This window comes from Stenella coeruleoalba (assembly GCF_951394435.1).
Source record: "Stenella coeruleoalba genome assembly, chromosome: 8".
Taxonomy (NCBI): Eukaryota; Metazoa; Chordata; class Mammalia; order Artiodactyla; family Delphinidae; genus Stenella; species Stenella coeruleoalba.
Window position 1 is genome coordinate 104,179,213 of NC_137154.1, and position 17,002 is coordinate 104,196,214.

A 17,002-nucleotide genomic window follows, 5' to 3' on the forward strand; every position below is an offset into this window, starting at 1 on the left:
CACTGTTGTGGCCTCTCCTGTTGCGGAGCACAGGCTCTGGACGCGCAGGCTCAGCGGCCATGGCTCACGGGCCCAGCCGCTCCGCGGTATGTGGGATCTTCTCGGACCAGGGCACGAACCCATGTCCCCTGCATCGGCAGGCGGACTCTCAACCACTGCGCCACCAGGGAAGCCCTGATAGAGGTTTTTGAAAGAAGACAAGACCCTATGCATTTACATTCATCCCTAACTGCACCTCTATTCCTCCTGTCCCCTCACCCCCATCTCACCCTTACTGGTGTGTATTTGGCATTCCTGTGCATGCCTTTTCTTTTCTTATTCCCTTACTATCAAGAAACATTTATGCTTTTCCCCTATGCCTATTTATCCAACTTATTCCTGATCCTTCTCATTTGTTTTTAAACCAGATGTGGGTTGGAGGACCAGATAATGTTGCATTTTGCTTAAGAAAGAGCTGTTCACTTGTCAATATCTTCCCACTGTCACTTTTTTCCTTAAAGAGGGAACTAAACACTAACATTTCAATCTGTCCTAGGATTAAAAACTGGAAAAATCCAGGTATTTGGATCTGGACACCATGGACACACACAAAAATCTACTTTATAGTATTCTGCAGTTCTTCAGAACGCAGGCAACATTAAAGCTTATAGGTAAAGACTTGCAAAAAAGGCCTGAAGGTGTGATTAGGGCAGGCCAGGAAGACTGATCTAACTGAAATTTCACCATCAAGTAAACTGTAATACTTTTAGGAGGGAGTGGGGTCATGGTGAGGTGGAAATGAAACCCACTGTGCTTTGGATTGATTCTGGTGTTACCAGGAGTCTGCTTAAAAGGCTGGTCAAAAAGAACTAAAATGGAGTACGAGACATATCTAGCAGATGGTCCCTCTTAAATCTATTTCCATTCTAAAATATCTAAACCTTGGCCTCTAGATCCCTAATCTGATGGATAGAAAGCGTGGAAAGTAAAACAAAGGGTACTCTCTTCTAGTCCATGGCACATTAAATGTGCCAAAAATAAAAACAACACCAAGCTAAATTAAGAGTTAAAACAGACTTTTAGAAATCTATCCATACTGTGGACATTATAACACATAGTGTTATATCACTTACGTAACCATCAGCACAAATAAATCTTGTAAACTTTTTCCTGAGACGGTGGTTTCTGCCCATGACAGCACAAGTAACCATATTAATTGGAATTTTAATTGAACTGATTTAATAGCAGGCTATACCAGCAATTTTACTTTGCTGAGGTGATAGTGATGTTTCTTAAATTATTAAAATGAAGTTTCCGGGCTTCCCTGGTGGCGCAGTGGTTGAGAGTCCAACTGCAGATGCAGGGGACACAGGTTCGTGCCCTGGTCTGGGAGGATCCCACATGCCGCGGAGCGGCTGGGTCCATGAGCCATGGCTGCTGGGCCTGTGCGTCCGGAGCCTGTGCTCCGCAGCAGGAGAGGCCACAACAGTGAGAGGCCTGCGTACCGCAAAAAAAAAAAAAAAAAAAAAAAAAAAAAAAGAAGTTTCCTTTCTAAACTATAGGGATTCTGGGACTTCCCTGGTGGTCCAGTGGGTAACACTCTGCACTCCCAATGCAGGGGCCCAGGTTCGATCCCTGGTCAGGGAACTGGATCCTGCATGCCGCAACTAAAAGAGCCCGAATGCTGCAACTAAAGATCCTGCATGCTGCAACTAAGATCCAGCACAGCCAAATAAATAAATAAAAATTAAATAAATAAATAAAGTATAGGGATTCTGCTCTCAGTGGTAATGAGGACTAAGAATTCTGAATAGAACCCTCTCTCTTATACAACAGTAAAGCGGATTTATAGAGACAATCAGCTTTGCATGTTAAGGGCTATTTTATCAAGAGAGAATCTACTCTCTTCCATCATTAAGGAGTGCTGTATAATAGCTTCTATTCCATCAAACTGATTTCTGTTTTCGCTAACCGTTGTTTAAGTACTTAAGACACTTACAAAAACCATTCTGGTGGTGAAAAATAATTACAGTGGTCCAGCCACTACTGAGCTTTTACCATGTTCCAGCCACAGTTCTATATGTTTTAAACAACTTATTTCATACTTGAGAAAGAGGAACTGGCCTGACACTGACACTTAGGAGTGGGCCTGGTATTCACAGCTAGGCCTAGTGTTTTCTGTTGGACATAAAACAATCTTGCAGAACACCAACATCAGACCCGATCACACTGGTCTCAAACACATAATTTTTTTAAGCACAGACAAAAACAAGGTCACTGTGCAATCACAAAAATACCAAACCTCCCCCTTCTAGCTAATGGAAGTCCCTGCTGGCTTTAGGTTTACTTTGGTCTGCATTCCTAGATATTTGTTAAGATTCTCAGTCACAGAGTTATTTATGCTTTCCGACATCACCAGTCCCCGAGCAAATCCCACTTACTTGAATTGGATTGAACAAACAATCCTTTGTTCTTGCAGCTGTCCTGAAATCACGTAACACAAGCCCAAATCCTCTAATAAGTCCTTTCTAACACCCTCTTATTGAGAAGCCCGAAAGACCCCATGGTGTGTGACCTCCCACACTTCAAATGGGTACTGAACTCAACTTGTTTAACCAGGTATGCTCCTGGTGGCCTCTGGCAACAGCGCATTGGCAGAAATGAAGGGCTCATCGAGATTTGGCTGAAGGTCTTTCTGCCTTGCACTGGGAACCTCGACAACAGAGTGCATATCTAAAAGTCCTTCTGAGGTGCAACCTGCTTCTGGCCGGGAGGTAAGCTCATGCTCAAGTGAGCTCAAATATTTCACTGAAGCCTTTCAGTGTTGGGCTTATTTTGCTTTCCTAGAAAAAGGTCTTTGGGGAATATTTTGTTTATCCAGTTGGACTTGTCATTGTTCCCTGACAAAACTGTTTTCTGGCCTTCTAACACCTGCTCCTATGATCTATCTATCTAGTGTTGACTCTTGTCTACAAGAGAAATACACTGTAATGAGAGGATGGACAGAGACCAGACTGGTCCATCTGAACTGGCCCTGGAGGCTGAGTTCAGAAGATCTCCGACTGGCAAAAACATTTCAAAACTTTACAAGGTATGACATATATGAGCCTTGAAAATATAACAGAAAGTGACAGAAGTCAGTCAGAAAAGACTACACAGTGCATACTCCCATTTATATGAAATGTCCAGAACAGGCAAATCTATACAGTGTATTAGTAGTTGCCTAGGGATAGGGGTAGGACTAGAAGAGAGGCATTGTTAAGGGGTACAGGGTTTCCTTTCGGGGGGATAATTACACAACTCTGTGAATATACTAAAAACCACTATAGTATACACTTTAAATGGGCGAATTTTATGATATGTAAGTTGTATTTCAATAAAGATGTTTAAAAAAACCTTATTAGGACTTGACTTCAATTTTGTCTTTGTGTGAACTGCTTTGCTTAGTTTCAAATGCCCAGAACCAGGAGGCTTCATCTGGTCCCTGGCCTCTGCGACTGGAAATAAAAAGTTACACAAGCATTATTCTTATGGACCACTGCAGTTCTTATGAGTCATCTCAATCTGAAACTGCATCTCTTCCAGGCCAAACATCTGTTTCCTTCATGTTTTCTCCATAATCCTAACACGTTACACTTATCTCTCAATTGACTCAATTTCACCAAGGACAATTTGGAATTGGAAGTAGCCATTTTGCAGGGAGCTTCCGACATGAACAAGATTGTCCATCTGAGATACATCAATATTGTACCAACACTGGGGCAGGGATTTCAAGAGCTACCCCCATGGGTATTTCCAGTGTATGGCCTTCCCAGCGATGACACAACCTTGGTAAGACAAAGATAGGAACCAAGCATTGATGTACATCTTTAAACACCTCCAAATGAGCTATGAGTTTGTTTGATGATTGTTTATTTTTAGGGTAGATTGAGGCGTCCTCATGCTAAACAGCTATGCTGTAACGGCAAAAGAAAAATTAATAGATTCTGTATTCCTGATTGGGGAAATCCCAACTATTCTCAAGTAACAGGACCACACATTACACTGATGTTGCTCTGAAAGAACTCTATAAGCTGATCTTTTACTCAGACTCTCTGCTGTCCCCATCACCCACAAACTTCAAGAGAAAAATAAAGAGAACACATGAGATCTTAAAACTATACTTATCAAAGCACTTAAAAACCCTCTTAACTTCCACAGTCTTAAGTACTGCCAAGAGCCTTGATAGCAATAAGACAAATCATCTCTACGACCCACAAGTCGACTCCTTATGAGTTGATAGTAGGCTGCCTTTTTCAAGTGGGAATTTTGGTTTAAATCTTAGGTTCTACACTGATACTACAATGATACCCCAGGTTTATCACAAACAGAGAAGAGCTTATGAATGATTTAAAATCTGGAGTTTTGGTTTTCTGGAAAAGATGCCACCAGAGAAAACTCTCCATTGATTATCAATAGAAAGGAACTGATCAGATATTGTTAACAACTGATTCAGTGGTAACAGTTTGAGGTGGCATTCATTGGATTCATGTTTCCCAACTTAAAAGACACATATCACACCCTTCCAACTCCTGTGCATCCATTCCTTCTAAGGAATTCTCCAGAAGATACTGACTTCAAAATGGACAGCTCCTACCCAAGATGACAAAATCAGATTAATTTTCTGATTCTTCAGTACTCTTTACTATTAATCTTGACTATTAAAACCAATACGATCTTTCATCTTCATCCTATTGTTTCTGAACTCCTAAGATCTCCTTCTGCCACTTAAGGAAAAACAAAACTCTTGTACTTCCCCCCCACCCCAGACCATAGTTACTAATCTGAATTTAACAGATTGCTGGATCTATTATCCTCCATCTGACCCTGCTGACAAAAACTTAATAACTGTTCTTTTAAGCACTACAGAAGGCAGATTCCCTTTTATAGGGAATATTATATCATATCCCAGGCTTCGGCCATAGAAAAATGGATCCTGACCTCAAATTAACATGTTTCTGCTGAAGTCATTACAATCCTAACAGCAAGACCTATTCAGTCAGAAAGACACTAATCCTGGGACCATCCTGATTATGATAGCCAGTTCGTTCTCTTCAGAGATACTTGAGCCTGGCTTGCAGGAACTATTTAACTCCACTTAAGGAATCTGTCCATTTTAAGGGACCAAAACTGGCTCACTCTTGCTGTAATGAATGATACTTACATTCCAATACGCCCACTACTAGGATACTACTTCTATGTTGGACACAGGGTTTACACATGCCCGCTGCACACTAACTCATTCTGTATATTTAAGTAACTGTTTGGGATTTTCAGGTATTAAAACCACCACCCCAACTTGTTCAACTACAGGTGTGTTCCTGGTGGTCTTGCTGGAGAGCACTGACATACTTAATAGATAGGTAATACTACCATTACTTTATGGTTATGGAAACCTGGTGAGGTTCAGTGACTTGTTCAAAGTCACACATCTAGTAAGTGGCAGAAACTGGTAGCAGACTCCAAACCTGCCTGACTCCAAGTCCTGAATTTTTAATCATTATGCTATACTGCATATATGCTCAGTGTCGCAAATTCTTCCATCATTCTAACTGCTCACCTCAACAAGTTTATTCACTATTCATACACAAACCGTCAAATTTCTCAACATCTTAACTGACCCTCATAACAGTCACTTCTCTTTTAACGGCAGATTTTAGAGTCTAGGAAAAACCCCTGAATTTCTTCATTAGCATAGTAAACTGTGGATTATCTAAAACTATTTTATCTTTGGTGTATACAGATAATCGAATACTTCAAGACAAATAATGAAGCCCTATCATGAAGTCCTTCTCACTTAAACAAATTTTCCTTAAACCATACCAGATATAGATGGCCAGCTTTTTGAGAAGCAAGACCCAATCTAAACTTAGCAATTATTTCTCTCTTAAATTTGCTGTACTTATTGTATTTATTGGGAGTGTCAGATTTTATAACTTTTTGCTGGGCAACTGGCAATAAAAAGAACAGGTAAAATCTTATTTGAATTAATTTCATGAGTAATTAAATTATTATTTTAGAATTTCATAAGGAGTATTTTTTGTTTGTTTTCTTTATAATGAGTATATTCAGTATTATACTCTCAGTCTCTAGAATGACAAACTACCTGCTATATATCACCTTTAATAAGTTAGTAAAATTAAGTACTCTTATGAAGTATTCTTATGGAATATGGAAAAAAAGTACCACACACATCTTCCTCTTCTCCCTCCTACATTTTTTCACTGCCTAGTATACCTGAGGAATTTAACTTTTTTCTGTAGGGCTTTATTTTGGTGTACAGATTTGGAGTTAAGATAGGTTAGTTGAGAGTGATTAGTACATCTGCTATGAAGACAAGGGAAAAAAACCCTAATTTGGATTATCTGATTATATGATATTCAGATCAGAGTTCTTTGTATGTCTGCTTTGTAACAGAACCTACATTTGTAATAGTATATATTGGAAAGGAAGTATTCTTATAAAACTGAAAGGCTTATTCTACTTATGCTCCTAACTTCTCTATTTAATCATGTTAATAATATAATAAAGGCAAAATGTGAACTGATTAGATATACTTGAGTGGTAAAATAAGGCTATTTCACACATCTAATAAGGCTATTTCACAAATTTAGTTAGAAAGATACTCAGATTAATATTTGGCTTCTAAGTTCTCAGATAAATAATTAAAATAGTAATTACTTATTAGTTCATTATTCAGAAGGTACCAAGGTGTTTCCAAGATTAAACATGTTAGTAATTTAACAAAAACTTGGTCACATTGTCAAATAGCTAGGATCTCCTGCCATCAAATATATTACTGAGTGTGTGGTCACTTGAAAAGCACAAGTATCTTGTCCCAAATTTCGGAATATTATCTTTAGTAGGTATATGAGTAGAATTGTGTCCCCCCCCGCCCCCGCCCAAGACATACTCAAGTCCTAACCCCTAGCACCTGTAAATATAGCCCTATTTGGAAATAGGGTCTCTGCAGATGTATCAAGTTAGATGAGGTCATACTGGAGTAGGGTGGGCCATAATCCAATGACTGGTGTCCTTAGAAGGGAGATGTGGTGCTGAAGCCAGAGACAGAGGGAAGGCCCCATAAAGATGGAAGCAGAAACTGGAGAGATGCAGCTACACGTTGAGGACTGTCAAGGAATGTTAGTAACTGTCAGAAGCTAGGAAGAAGCAAAGGATCCTTCCCTACAACCTTCCCTGCCAACACCATAATTTCAGACTTTTAGCCTTCTGAACTGTGAGGAAATAAATTTCTCTTGTTTTAAATCACCCAGTGTGTGGCGGCTGCTGTGACAGCCCTGGGAAACTCATATGGTGGATCAAAATCCAAGAAATTAACAAAGGTAAGGGGCCCTCCTGGTTCTCCAATCTTTGGGAGAAAACCTCTTTATTGATCTTTGTTGGGTTTTCTTCTCTCCCTGAACATAGATACTTCTCAAGGATCAGTTCTCTGGCTTTCGCTCTTACACACACATTTTCCTGTTGAGAGTCAATCTGTCACTGCTAAAAGTCCTAAACTGGTAATCTCCAGTCTTGATCTCACCCACCCTGCCTTTCAACGGCTCTGTGGCATGTTGCCTGGTCATCACCCAAGCATGGTTCACATGGAACAAATCTTGCTGACTTACTCTTAAAACTGGGCTCCCACCTCCTCCCAATGATTTTCATAGTAGTTATGGCATCTAATAGATTCCTATCGAGTGTACAACTACCGTTATTTTTTGTACCATTAAGAAAGAAAAAGTAACTGTAAAGATTATTAATTGCAAAACATATTTGAATTTAGAGATAATAAAATATGAAAAACTGTGACTTATAATCAATGAATATAATAAAATGTTATCAGTATTTTCCTGGTCATCCAGGTACCCTGACCCTCTTATTCCCTCAAACCACATATTCAATATCATCAGGTAGTAATGATTCTTCCTTTACAAAGTCTCTTAATACCCATTTTCTTTATAGTATTATGCTAAGCATCTTCATTCATACAAAGACAACTGTACTGTTACTGGTTTTTGGACTGTCTCTCCCCAGCCAACCCCCTATGAATTTGACCAATATCAAATTCATTTTCCTAAAATATCTGTAAATGTTTTATTTTTCATTCATTTAAGGCAGACTCTTTATTACCACTAGGATAAAACCCAAGCTTGCTTGGCCAAGCTGTGGTAGACACTGCTAGTTGCATACAATATCCATTCTCCTGTAATTTTGTGAGGCAGTTACATACCCAACTAATATACATGTATTCCCAGATTCTCTTGCAGCTAGGAAAGATGACGTGACATAAACTGGCAGAAGTTTTTTGGGGACTTCTAGGAACATATTCCATACAAGAGTTACCCCTTTCTAGAATATGAGGCTAAAGATGAAGCAAAAATCTTATAACCATGAAGCAATAAATATATGGATGACAAACTAAGGACGGTGGATTATAAAAATATAAGGGGCCTAGGTCACTGTAGAGCCACTCTACCAGTCCTGGACTTCCTATTTCTGAATATTTTATGCAATAATAATAAAATCCCATTTGGTTTAAGCCATTTTGAAGGGATCCTGTTATACGCAGTTGAATGCACTCCTAGCTGAAACTAGTGTTCAAGGCTTTTCACAACATGTTCTCAACTGCTCATTTTTCTTATTTCCCATTATTTTCTATACTTGTAGGCTTCCATGCTTTATTCACATCATTGTGCACTGAATTCACTGCTTTATCAAATATGCAATGTTCTTCTACCCCTCTGTGCTTTTATACATTTTCAAAGAAATGTCATTCCCTCACCTGGGCAAACTCCTACTTATTATGTAAGATCCAGCTCAAATACACAGTGTTAACTTGCTCTTTCCTTAGTGAACCTGTAACACATTGTTCCTACCTCTAGTCTAGTGCTGATTGTTGATTTACTCATCTGCTTCCCCAATTAGACTATTAACTCCTCAGATGCAGGCACTATATGTCTTTTTCATCATATATCCCCAAGTTTGGCACATGGCTAAGTTTTCAATAAATATTTTAATCAAGAATAAAACACTAACTGGATTTTTTAAACTGGTATTTTTTGCATTGAAAGTAATTCACTAATCACAGACATATGAACTGTGCCATCATATATGTGTCCCATCAGATACTGTTCAACTATTTTCTTTGCTCCCTGTGGGTAACTTATTAAAAAAATATTGTAGTATTAATACCATCTAAAAAACCCAGTTACCATGTTTTATTCTTCTTAATACTTCCTATAGGATACAGCACCAAACTTTTATCTAATAAGCACTTAAAAATACTTGACTTAGGGACTTCCTTAGTGGCGCAGTGTATAGGAATCCACCTGCCAATGCAGGGGACACGGGTTCGATCCCTGGTCCGGGAAGATCCCACATGCCACGGAGCAACTAAGCCCGGGAGCCACAACTACCAAGCCTGCGGTCCAGAGCCCGCGAGCCACAGCTACTGAAGCCTGCATGCCTAGAATCCGTGCTCTGCAACAAGAGAAGCCACTGCAGTGAGAAGCCCATGTACCGCAACGAAGAGTAGCCCCCACTCGCCGCAACTAGAGAAAGCCCGTGTGCAGCAACAAAAACCCAACGCAGGGACTTCCCTGGTGGCGCATTGGTTAAGAATCCGCCTACCAATGCAGGGAACACGGGCTCAAGCCCTGGTCCTGGAAGATCCAACATGCCACGGAGCAACTAAGCCTGTGCACCGCAACTACAGAGCCTGCGCTCTAGAGCCCGTGAGCCACAACTACTGAGCCTGTGAGCCACAACTACTGAAGCCCAAGTGCCTAGATCCCACGCTCCGCAACAAGAGAAGCCACTGCAATGAGAAGCCCACGCACCACAACGAAGAGTAGCCCCCTCTCACCGCAACTAGAGAAAGCCAGCTTGCAGCAACGAAGACCCAATGCAGCCAAAAATAAATAAATAAATAAATTAAAAATAACAGACCCAACGCAGGCAAAAAAAAGAAAATTAAATTAAATCTTTTAAAAAAAGAAAAGCTAGACTTGACTTCATAGCATTATGGAAAACATAGAAGACACTATACCTATAGAGGAAGACTGTGGACTAATCAGAAGGTCCTCTTGGACTTGTTCACTTCCTGGCACTGTCTGCTGATCACTCAGTGAACTCTGAGATGCACTGACAGGCTGGGATACTTCCTCATGGACCTCCTCATCACTTAACCTTTCTACTTTGACCCGGACATCTTCCTCGGTACCCAGAGGTAAGGTAGTTTTTGTGCTCTCACAAGTCACATAATCAGCCATTCTTCTACCTGTCTCAGATGGGCCAGGTAATTCTAAAGTCCGGGTATTTTCTGCTTGCTTAAGCTTATCAGGCTGAATCCTTCGATCAATTCCAAAAGGGAAAGTCCAGGGAAAAGCTAGAGAAGAGTCAACTGGTTGATTTCTATTTTCTGAGTAGGAAGCTGAAGAATTCAATACCTGTGGAGAACTTGTTTGTGTGCTACACTTCACAGGACTTTCAGGAGACATAACAATGTAGCTTTTGCGCTTTCTCCTCGACTCTCGGCAAACAGGAATGGTTCTTTCTACCACACTGCACTCTGAAGACACTGGAGAAATGCTTCCATCTCGAGACGTAAAATTGCAGTTAGAGTTATTTTCTTGTCCAGCATCTAGACCCTTTTCTGGTTGGCTGTTGGGTGTATTCCATAAAATGCTTGATTTCATGAACTCTGAGCAGGTGCTAGCAACACTGAACATTTGCATATAGCTGGCTGCAGCTAGAACATCAATGATATTTTCTGTGTTAATTGACAGAGTGGCTGTGTAAGCATATTCTAAAAGGGGTATAAAGCCAGTCACTGTGACATGATGCAAATCCAACACATTCTTGTTCTCATCCTCTGCTTGGCCTACAAGTTTGGTGCGAAAGAAATCACTGCAAGCTGCTAGTACCACCTTATGTGCCCGGAAGATTTTGTCCTGGACACGAATAGTGATATCACAAAAATGTCCATCATTTCGAAGCATATTTAGCTTTCCAAGCATTTCCTGGCTATGGGAAGAAGAGCTATGAGTAAATGTTTTCACACCCATCTTTTCCTTCCTCTTCTACCGATGCTCTTCAAGGATGCAAATGAATCAGAATGTCCTAAAAGATACATAAAATAAGCATTAATTGATGGTTTAGTAGCTGAAATAAAAGGTGATTTAGATCGTTTTCATGAGGCCACCATGCTAAATCAACAAGCTGAAAGATGGTAGTGAGAAAGTTAGTTCAAGGTAAGAAATATATTAAAATACATTCTCTATATCTGTCCCCTAAAGTGTCCTATCAGTGGAGTCTGTGAGCTAATGTCACACTTAATGAGCTGCATAGTTTTAAATAATAATAATTTGCAAATAATGACAATTATAGAATACTATTTTCCAGATATAGTTCTAAATGCTTCACATTCGATAATTTGATTGTCATGATGTCTCTACCAGTAGGTACATTTTATCCCCATTTAACAGAAAAAGGTTAACTACCTTGCTGAAGTCAGAAAATTATTAAGTGGCAGACCCAGGGTTCAAATCCAGTCAGGCTGGCTCCAGAACCTACACTCTTAACCTCAATGCTTTATCCTGCCTCTTTTAGGATATAAAGTGAGTAAATACAAGTGACCAAGAGTCTAAGTTTTATGACGTGATAGGTCTGCATTCTTTCTTCAACAATTCCTCCAAGGCTGTTTGTTATAAGGACTAAATGAGACAATACACGCCGCACATGCTGAGCACAGTATTTGGCACGTTGTGAGCACTCAAGTGAAAGCAGCTACTGCTGTTTAGATTACTAACACGATAAAACCACCTTCCTGAAAGAAAATTCATAAAACAAATAATGTTTAGTAATCAACTGACTGGATTTTCCCTTAAAAAAAAAAGTTGGTTTGCCTGTATCACATTTTACATTTATTCACTAAAAATGTAAAAAACTGACATTCTTAAATACTTTTAATTTTGCAAATCTAATAATACTTTTAAATAACAGTTTTTACAGTACTTTCCCTCTAAACTCTTTTTACCTCCTCTATGTGAAAGTCACGGAGGCTTGTACTAGCCCCTTGATAAAGGTAAGAAAACACTAATGCTCAGAGAAGTTAAATGGCTAACAAATGACAACCAAAGCTAAGATCTGGGTCTTTTGACTGTTAGATTGCTTTTCCAATACAAGAACACATAGCTAAACACATATATATGGAATTTAAGAAAAAAAAAAATGTCATGAAGAACCTAGGGGTAAGACAGGAATAAAGACACAGACCTACTAGAGAATGGACTTGAGGATACGGGGAGGGGGAAGGGTAAGCTGTGACAAAGCGAGAGTGGCATGGACATATATACACTACCAAACGTAAAATAGCTAGCTAGTGGGAAGCAGCCGCATAGCACAGGGAGATCAGCTCGGTGCTTTGTGACCACCTAGAGGGGTGGGATAGGGAGGGTGGGAGGGAGGGAGACTCAAGAGGGAAGAGATATGGGAACATATGTATATGCATAACTGATTCACTTTGTTATAAAGCAGAAACTAACACACCATTGTAAAGCAATTATACTCCAATAAAGATGTAAAAAAAAAAAACAAAAAAACCCCACATAGCTATGTACATCAATTATTTTATCTAAGACAAATAACTTTTCTTTTTAAAAAAAAAAAAGTACTAAAATAAATGCAAAACAAATTTGGGGAAACACTTTTTGTAAATCATCTCTAGATAAAGAAGATTTCAAATGTCTCAAAAATATAGCCACCAGTTAAAAATGGTGTTGAAGATCATGAATATTTAACTGACCTGGAAAAATGTGTGGTTCTGAGTATTAAACGAATGCACAATTACTGAATCCAGTGAAAACTCAATAGTGGTCATTATTATGTATTTAGAGAAAAATGTGATGAGTATATAGATGATAATCATCTTTGTGAAATATATACACACGTTTATATTTGTACACACACACACACAGAACAAGAGAACATGAGGTCTTAACTAGAGATTCATGGATTCACTAAGGGCGCCATGATCCTTCTGAAATTGCACACAGAATGTGTGTATTGATGGTAGCTTTCATCATATTCAAGGGAATCACTGGTAGACTATGGGTGTTTATTCTCTTCTTTTTGCACATTAAACAATTTTTTTCTTTTAAAAAGCACCATACTGCTGCAAAACCCTAGGGTTTCAGTTCCTCTTGGTTCAAACCCCAAAGTCATGCAGAGTAGGTCTACTTCTTCTTTCCCCTTGAAAAAGCTTTCAAAAACTGAAGATGGCAATCACATTCCATTCTTTCCTAAGGTTCTATTCTTTAAGCTAAACATCCCTTGTCCTTTTAAGTTCTCCTTAAAATTTGATGAACATTCTTGCTATGCTCTCAACAATCTCCATTTCCCGTACTCCTTTAAGACTGGTTCCCAGGGTTGTACACAATATGATAGGTACGGCAGGATTATAACTTGGGCATAACTTTACTATTTTTACCTCCCTTGTCTGGGTACAAATATCGGTAAGACTAGACCCGGTATTCTGACAGTCAAATCACACTACTGACTGATTTTGTTTATACTATTGAAAACTTAATTCAATAATCGACTGATTAGATGTGAGGAACTTTATTATGTAAAGAGAGGAACACAATTAAAAATAAAACATTGTCCTTGACCTCATTAAGTTTACAGTCTTGGGCTTCCCTGGTGGCACAGTGGTTAAGAATCCGCCTGCCAATACAGGGGACATGGGTTCGAGCCCTGGTCTAGGAAGATCCCACATGTCACAGAGCAACTAAGCCCGTGCGCCGCAACTACTGAGCCTGAGCTCTAGAGCCCGCGAGCCCCAACTACTGAGCCCGTGTGCCCCAACTAGTGAGCCCACATGCCACAACTGCTGAAGCCCACGCACCTAGAGCCCATGCTCCACAACAAGAGAAGCCACAGCAGTGAGAAGTCCCCGCTCACCGCAACTAGAGAAAGCCCACGCGCAGCAACGAAGACCCAATGCAGCCAAAAAAACACAGAAAACGTACAGTCTTTATGAAGACGACACACGTACCTAATTAAAACTACACAGCTAGTGCTATGTGAAAGCAAACAAAGAAAAATTTAATTCTGAACGTGCAGGGCAGGAGAGGCACCATGGAGGGCAGGGAGTAATGAAAGTAGAGCTCTGCCAGGTGATAAAGCAGAGGAGAGTGCCAGGCTTTCATGGGACCTCACATGATCTCAGTGAGCGCTCACCATCCTGACGTGCCTTGCGTACAGTGTGTGCACTGTACTGGCAAATTGTTGTTAATGGCACTATAAGTTACTCTAAATGTGGGCATGCAGAGGTCGTCAGTTCAAACATCAATCCACTACATAAACATCACTTTCGAATGTTCTTTGTAAGTAAATGTACATGTGAAGGGGAAAAGATTTAAAAAAGACACCCTAAAGATTTCCAGCTCAATAAATATAAAAAATTCACTGAATATCCCAACATGAGAAGACAAAATGACCAATGTGAGGTTCTTCTTACTCTGATAACACAATAAATGGCATGAAGCTCTGGGCCGAGCCAGCCAGGTAAGGCCGCTGAAGTAACTACCCTGACCAATCAGAGGCGACATCTCAAATATAAATCTGCCTGTGCGCTTTCCCAAAGACAAGCAATCACAACGAGACACCAGGCAGCTAAGACTGATCTGACCAAACTACCATTTAACATATCTGCTGATTTCTCTCTCACAGGAACGAGATGAAGAGGGAAAAAAATGGGAAAGCTTTATTTGGAAGATTTTTGTTCATTTGCTGTACCCCAGTAAACTGGCTTCTTTAAAAGCCAGGCCATGAGGAGCACTTAGTTTGATCGGGATCACATGGTTCAGGGAGGAACATGCCTTCAAGCAAGTGATACTCATAATCCAGGGACCATCTGCATGAACACAGGTGTGAAAGCAAGAAATTAAATACTATATTTGGAGAACATTTCAATCTTGGTTTGGGTGGAGGCCCCAAACAACAGACACTGCATCCAAAGTGAGGTGCAAGGCCACCTGGACATGGAGGCAGGGGAAAACTTAGTTTCAACCTTGAGTTACACCCACGTTCAACGTTCAAAGAGTTAAATATTAGGAAAGGACTTTGCCGAGTGATCGGTGTGTTGTGAGTTTCAAACCCTCTCCCACTCCCTTCTACTCCCCAGTAATGGAAAGGGGTTAAGGCAAATTTGCCCTTTGTTTCAGGTCTATAGAAAATGTGTCACACTTGAAAAAAATCTAATGGATACAAGTCTGATTTAAACTCTGGCCAAGACTACGAAGTATGCTTACCATCTCCCGACAGTATATAAAAGCAACGCCCGAAGTGGCTGAAGAGACTCTGGTGCCCAAATGCTGGGTTGCACATCTTGGTACCGCCATGTGTAGCAGTGGGACCTTAGACAAGTCACCAAACTTCACCGTAATTTCTTCAGCAGTGAAACAGGGATAACAGAACTTACTTCAGAGAGCTCTGAGCATTAACTGGCCTGATACACATAAAGTGCTTTTAACAGTACTTAGCACGAAATAAATGCTACAGAAACATCAGCCGCTGCTGCTACTGTTATTAAAGACCTTTTCTTATTCAATCCTGGCTTCTCTCAATCCTGGAGGGTCCAGAAACCACAGTCAGCAAATGAGGAGGAATAAAAGGGCAGAGAGGAAAAACAGAAAGAAAAAGGAAGGCAAACAAACCTCACTTTCCACTGCAGACCTAGAGTAGGCCTGAGGTGGGCAAAGAAGAAAACCTTTAACTCTGAATTAAATTTATTAGTTCTCGAAAATAATGTTTCTATTCCCTGAAAGTAACTAGAAAAGTTATTAAGACTTGCCCTTCAAGAGGCTGGAGGGAGTATTAACCCCACAGAATAAATTTATGAGGATGGTGGAAGACAAAAATAAAATGGATTCTGAGTACCTTCCGTAAACTGTGTTTGTTCAATGTAATGGTTACACACATATGGTACAAAGTATAATACAGATGGAGGTATGGAATGGACGGAAGATGAAGATTAGACTGGGAAATGCCCTGTATGCCATGTATTTATTACATTAATTTCCCAACACAGGTCTGTGAAAACTTAGTCTCATGACATACTCTATAATAAATTACACAGACAAATATAATTTAGAAATACTGCAGTAACATACATTGTGGCAAAACTTGGGATGAAATTATGTTATTTGAAAAAGTCATACATAATATGGATAGTACAGAAGCCAGAAAGTATATCCTGAAATTTTTATAAATTAGATAATTCTATTTTAAAAAACCTCATATCTTTCCATATGCATGTAGATGAATATGTATGTGTGTAGTTATATATTTAATTTGGAACTCATTTAAAATTCTCAAATAAATATTTTTTCAATCCAATTACTAATGCAGAATTTATGTAGCACTCAAAATAAAAATGTATTTTGTAATAGCTTGCAATTTGAACTAGTGAGTAATTCAGAAAGTTTCCTTCCCATCCCTTTTATTCCAAATTACTTATGAAATAGTATATACGTGTTTATGAAAGCGGCCGTTGCTAAACAACATATACTTTAAGGAGAGAAAAATAGGGCTTCCCTGGTGGCGCAGTGGTTGAGACTCTGCCTGCCGATGCAGGGGACACAGGTTCGTGCCCCGGTCTGGAAGGATCCCACATGCCGCGGAGCGGCTGGGCCCGTGAGCCATGGCTGCTAAGCCTGCGTGTCCGGAGCCTCTGCTCCGCAGCGGGGGAGGCCACAACGATGAGAGACCCATGTACCGCAAAAAAAAAAAAAAAAAAAAAAAAAGGGAGAGAAAAATATCCTATGATTCTGTTTTGCAGTTGGGTTGAAAAACATTTACCAAATAAGGTATATAGCCCAGTTGCTATAATAGTTTAAGTTAGACAAATATTAAGTTTTGAATTCTGACTCTTCCATTTACCATTCAGGCATTAAATCTTAAGTCTAGTTACTTCATC

At 39.7% G+C, this 17,002-nt stretch overlaps 1 protein-coding gene across 4 annotated transcripts in view; it reads right to left on the reverse strand.

Moving 5' to 3' along the window:
- The window catches only part of ZBTB44 (zinc finger and BTB domain containing 44), a 70,241-nt gene that overhangs the window by 17,790 nt on the left and 35,449 nt on the right, over positions 1–17,002 (reverse strand). For all 4 annotated transcript variants that reach the window (XM_079928954.1, XM_079928955.1, XM_079928953.1 and 1 more), the window contains one exon: positions 10,070–11,142. In XM_079928954.1, the coding sequence (XP_079785080.1) occupies positions 10,070–11,087 (1,018 nt within the window). In that variant the 5' untranslated portion in view covers positions 11,088–11,142. The remainder of the gene's footprint in view (positions 1–10,069; positions 11,143–17,002) is intronic.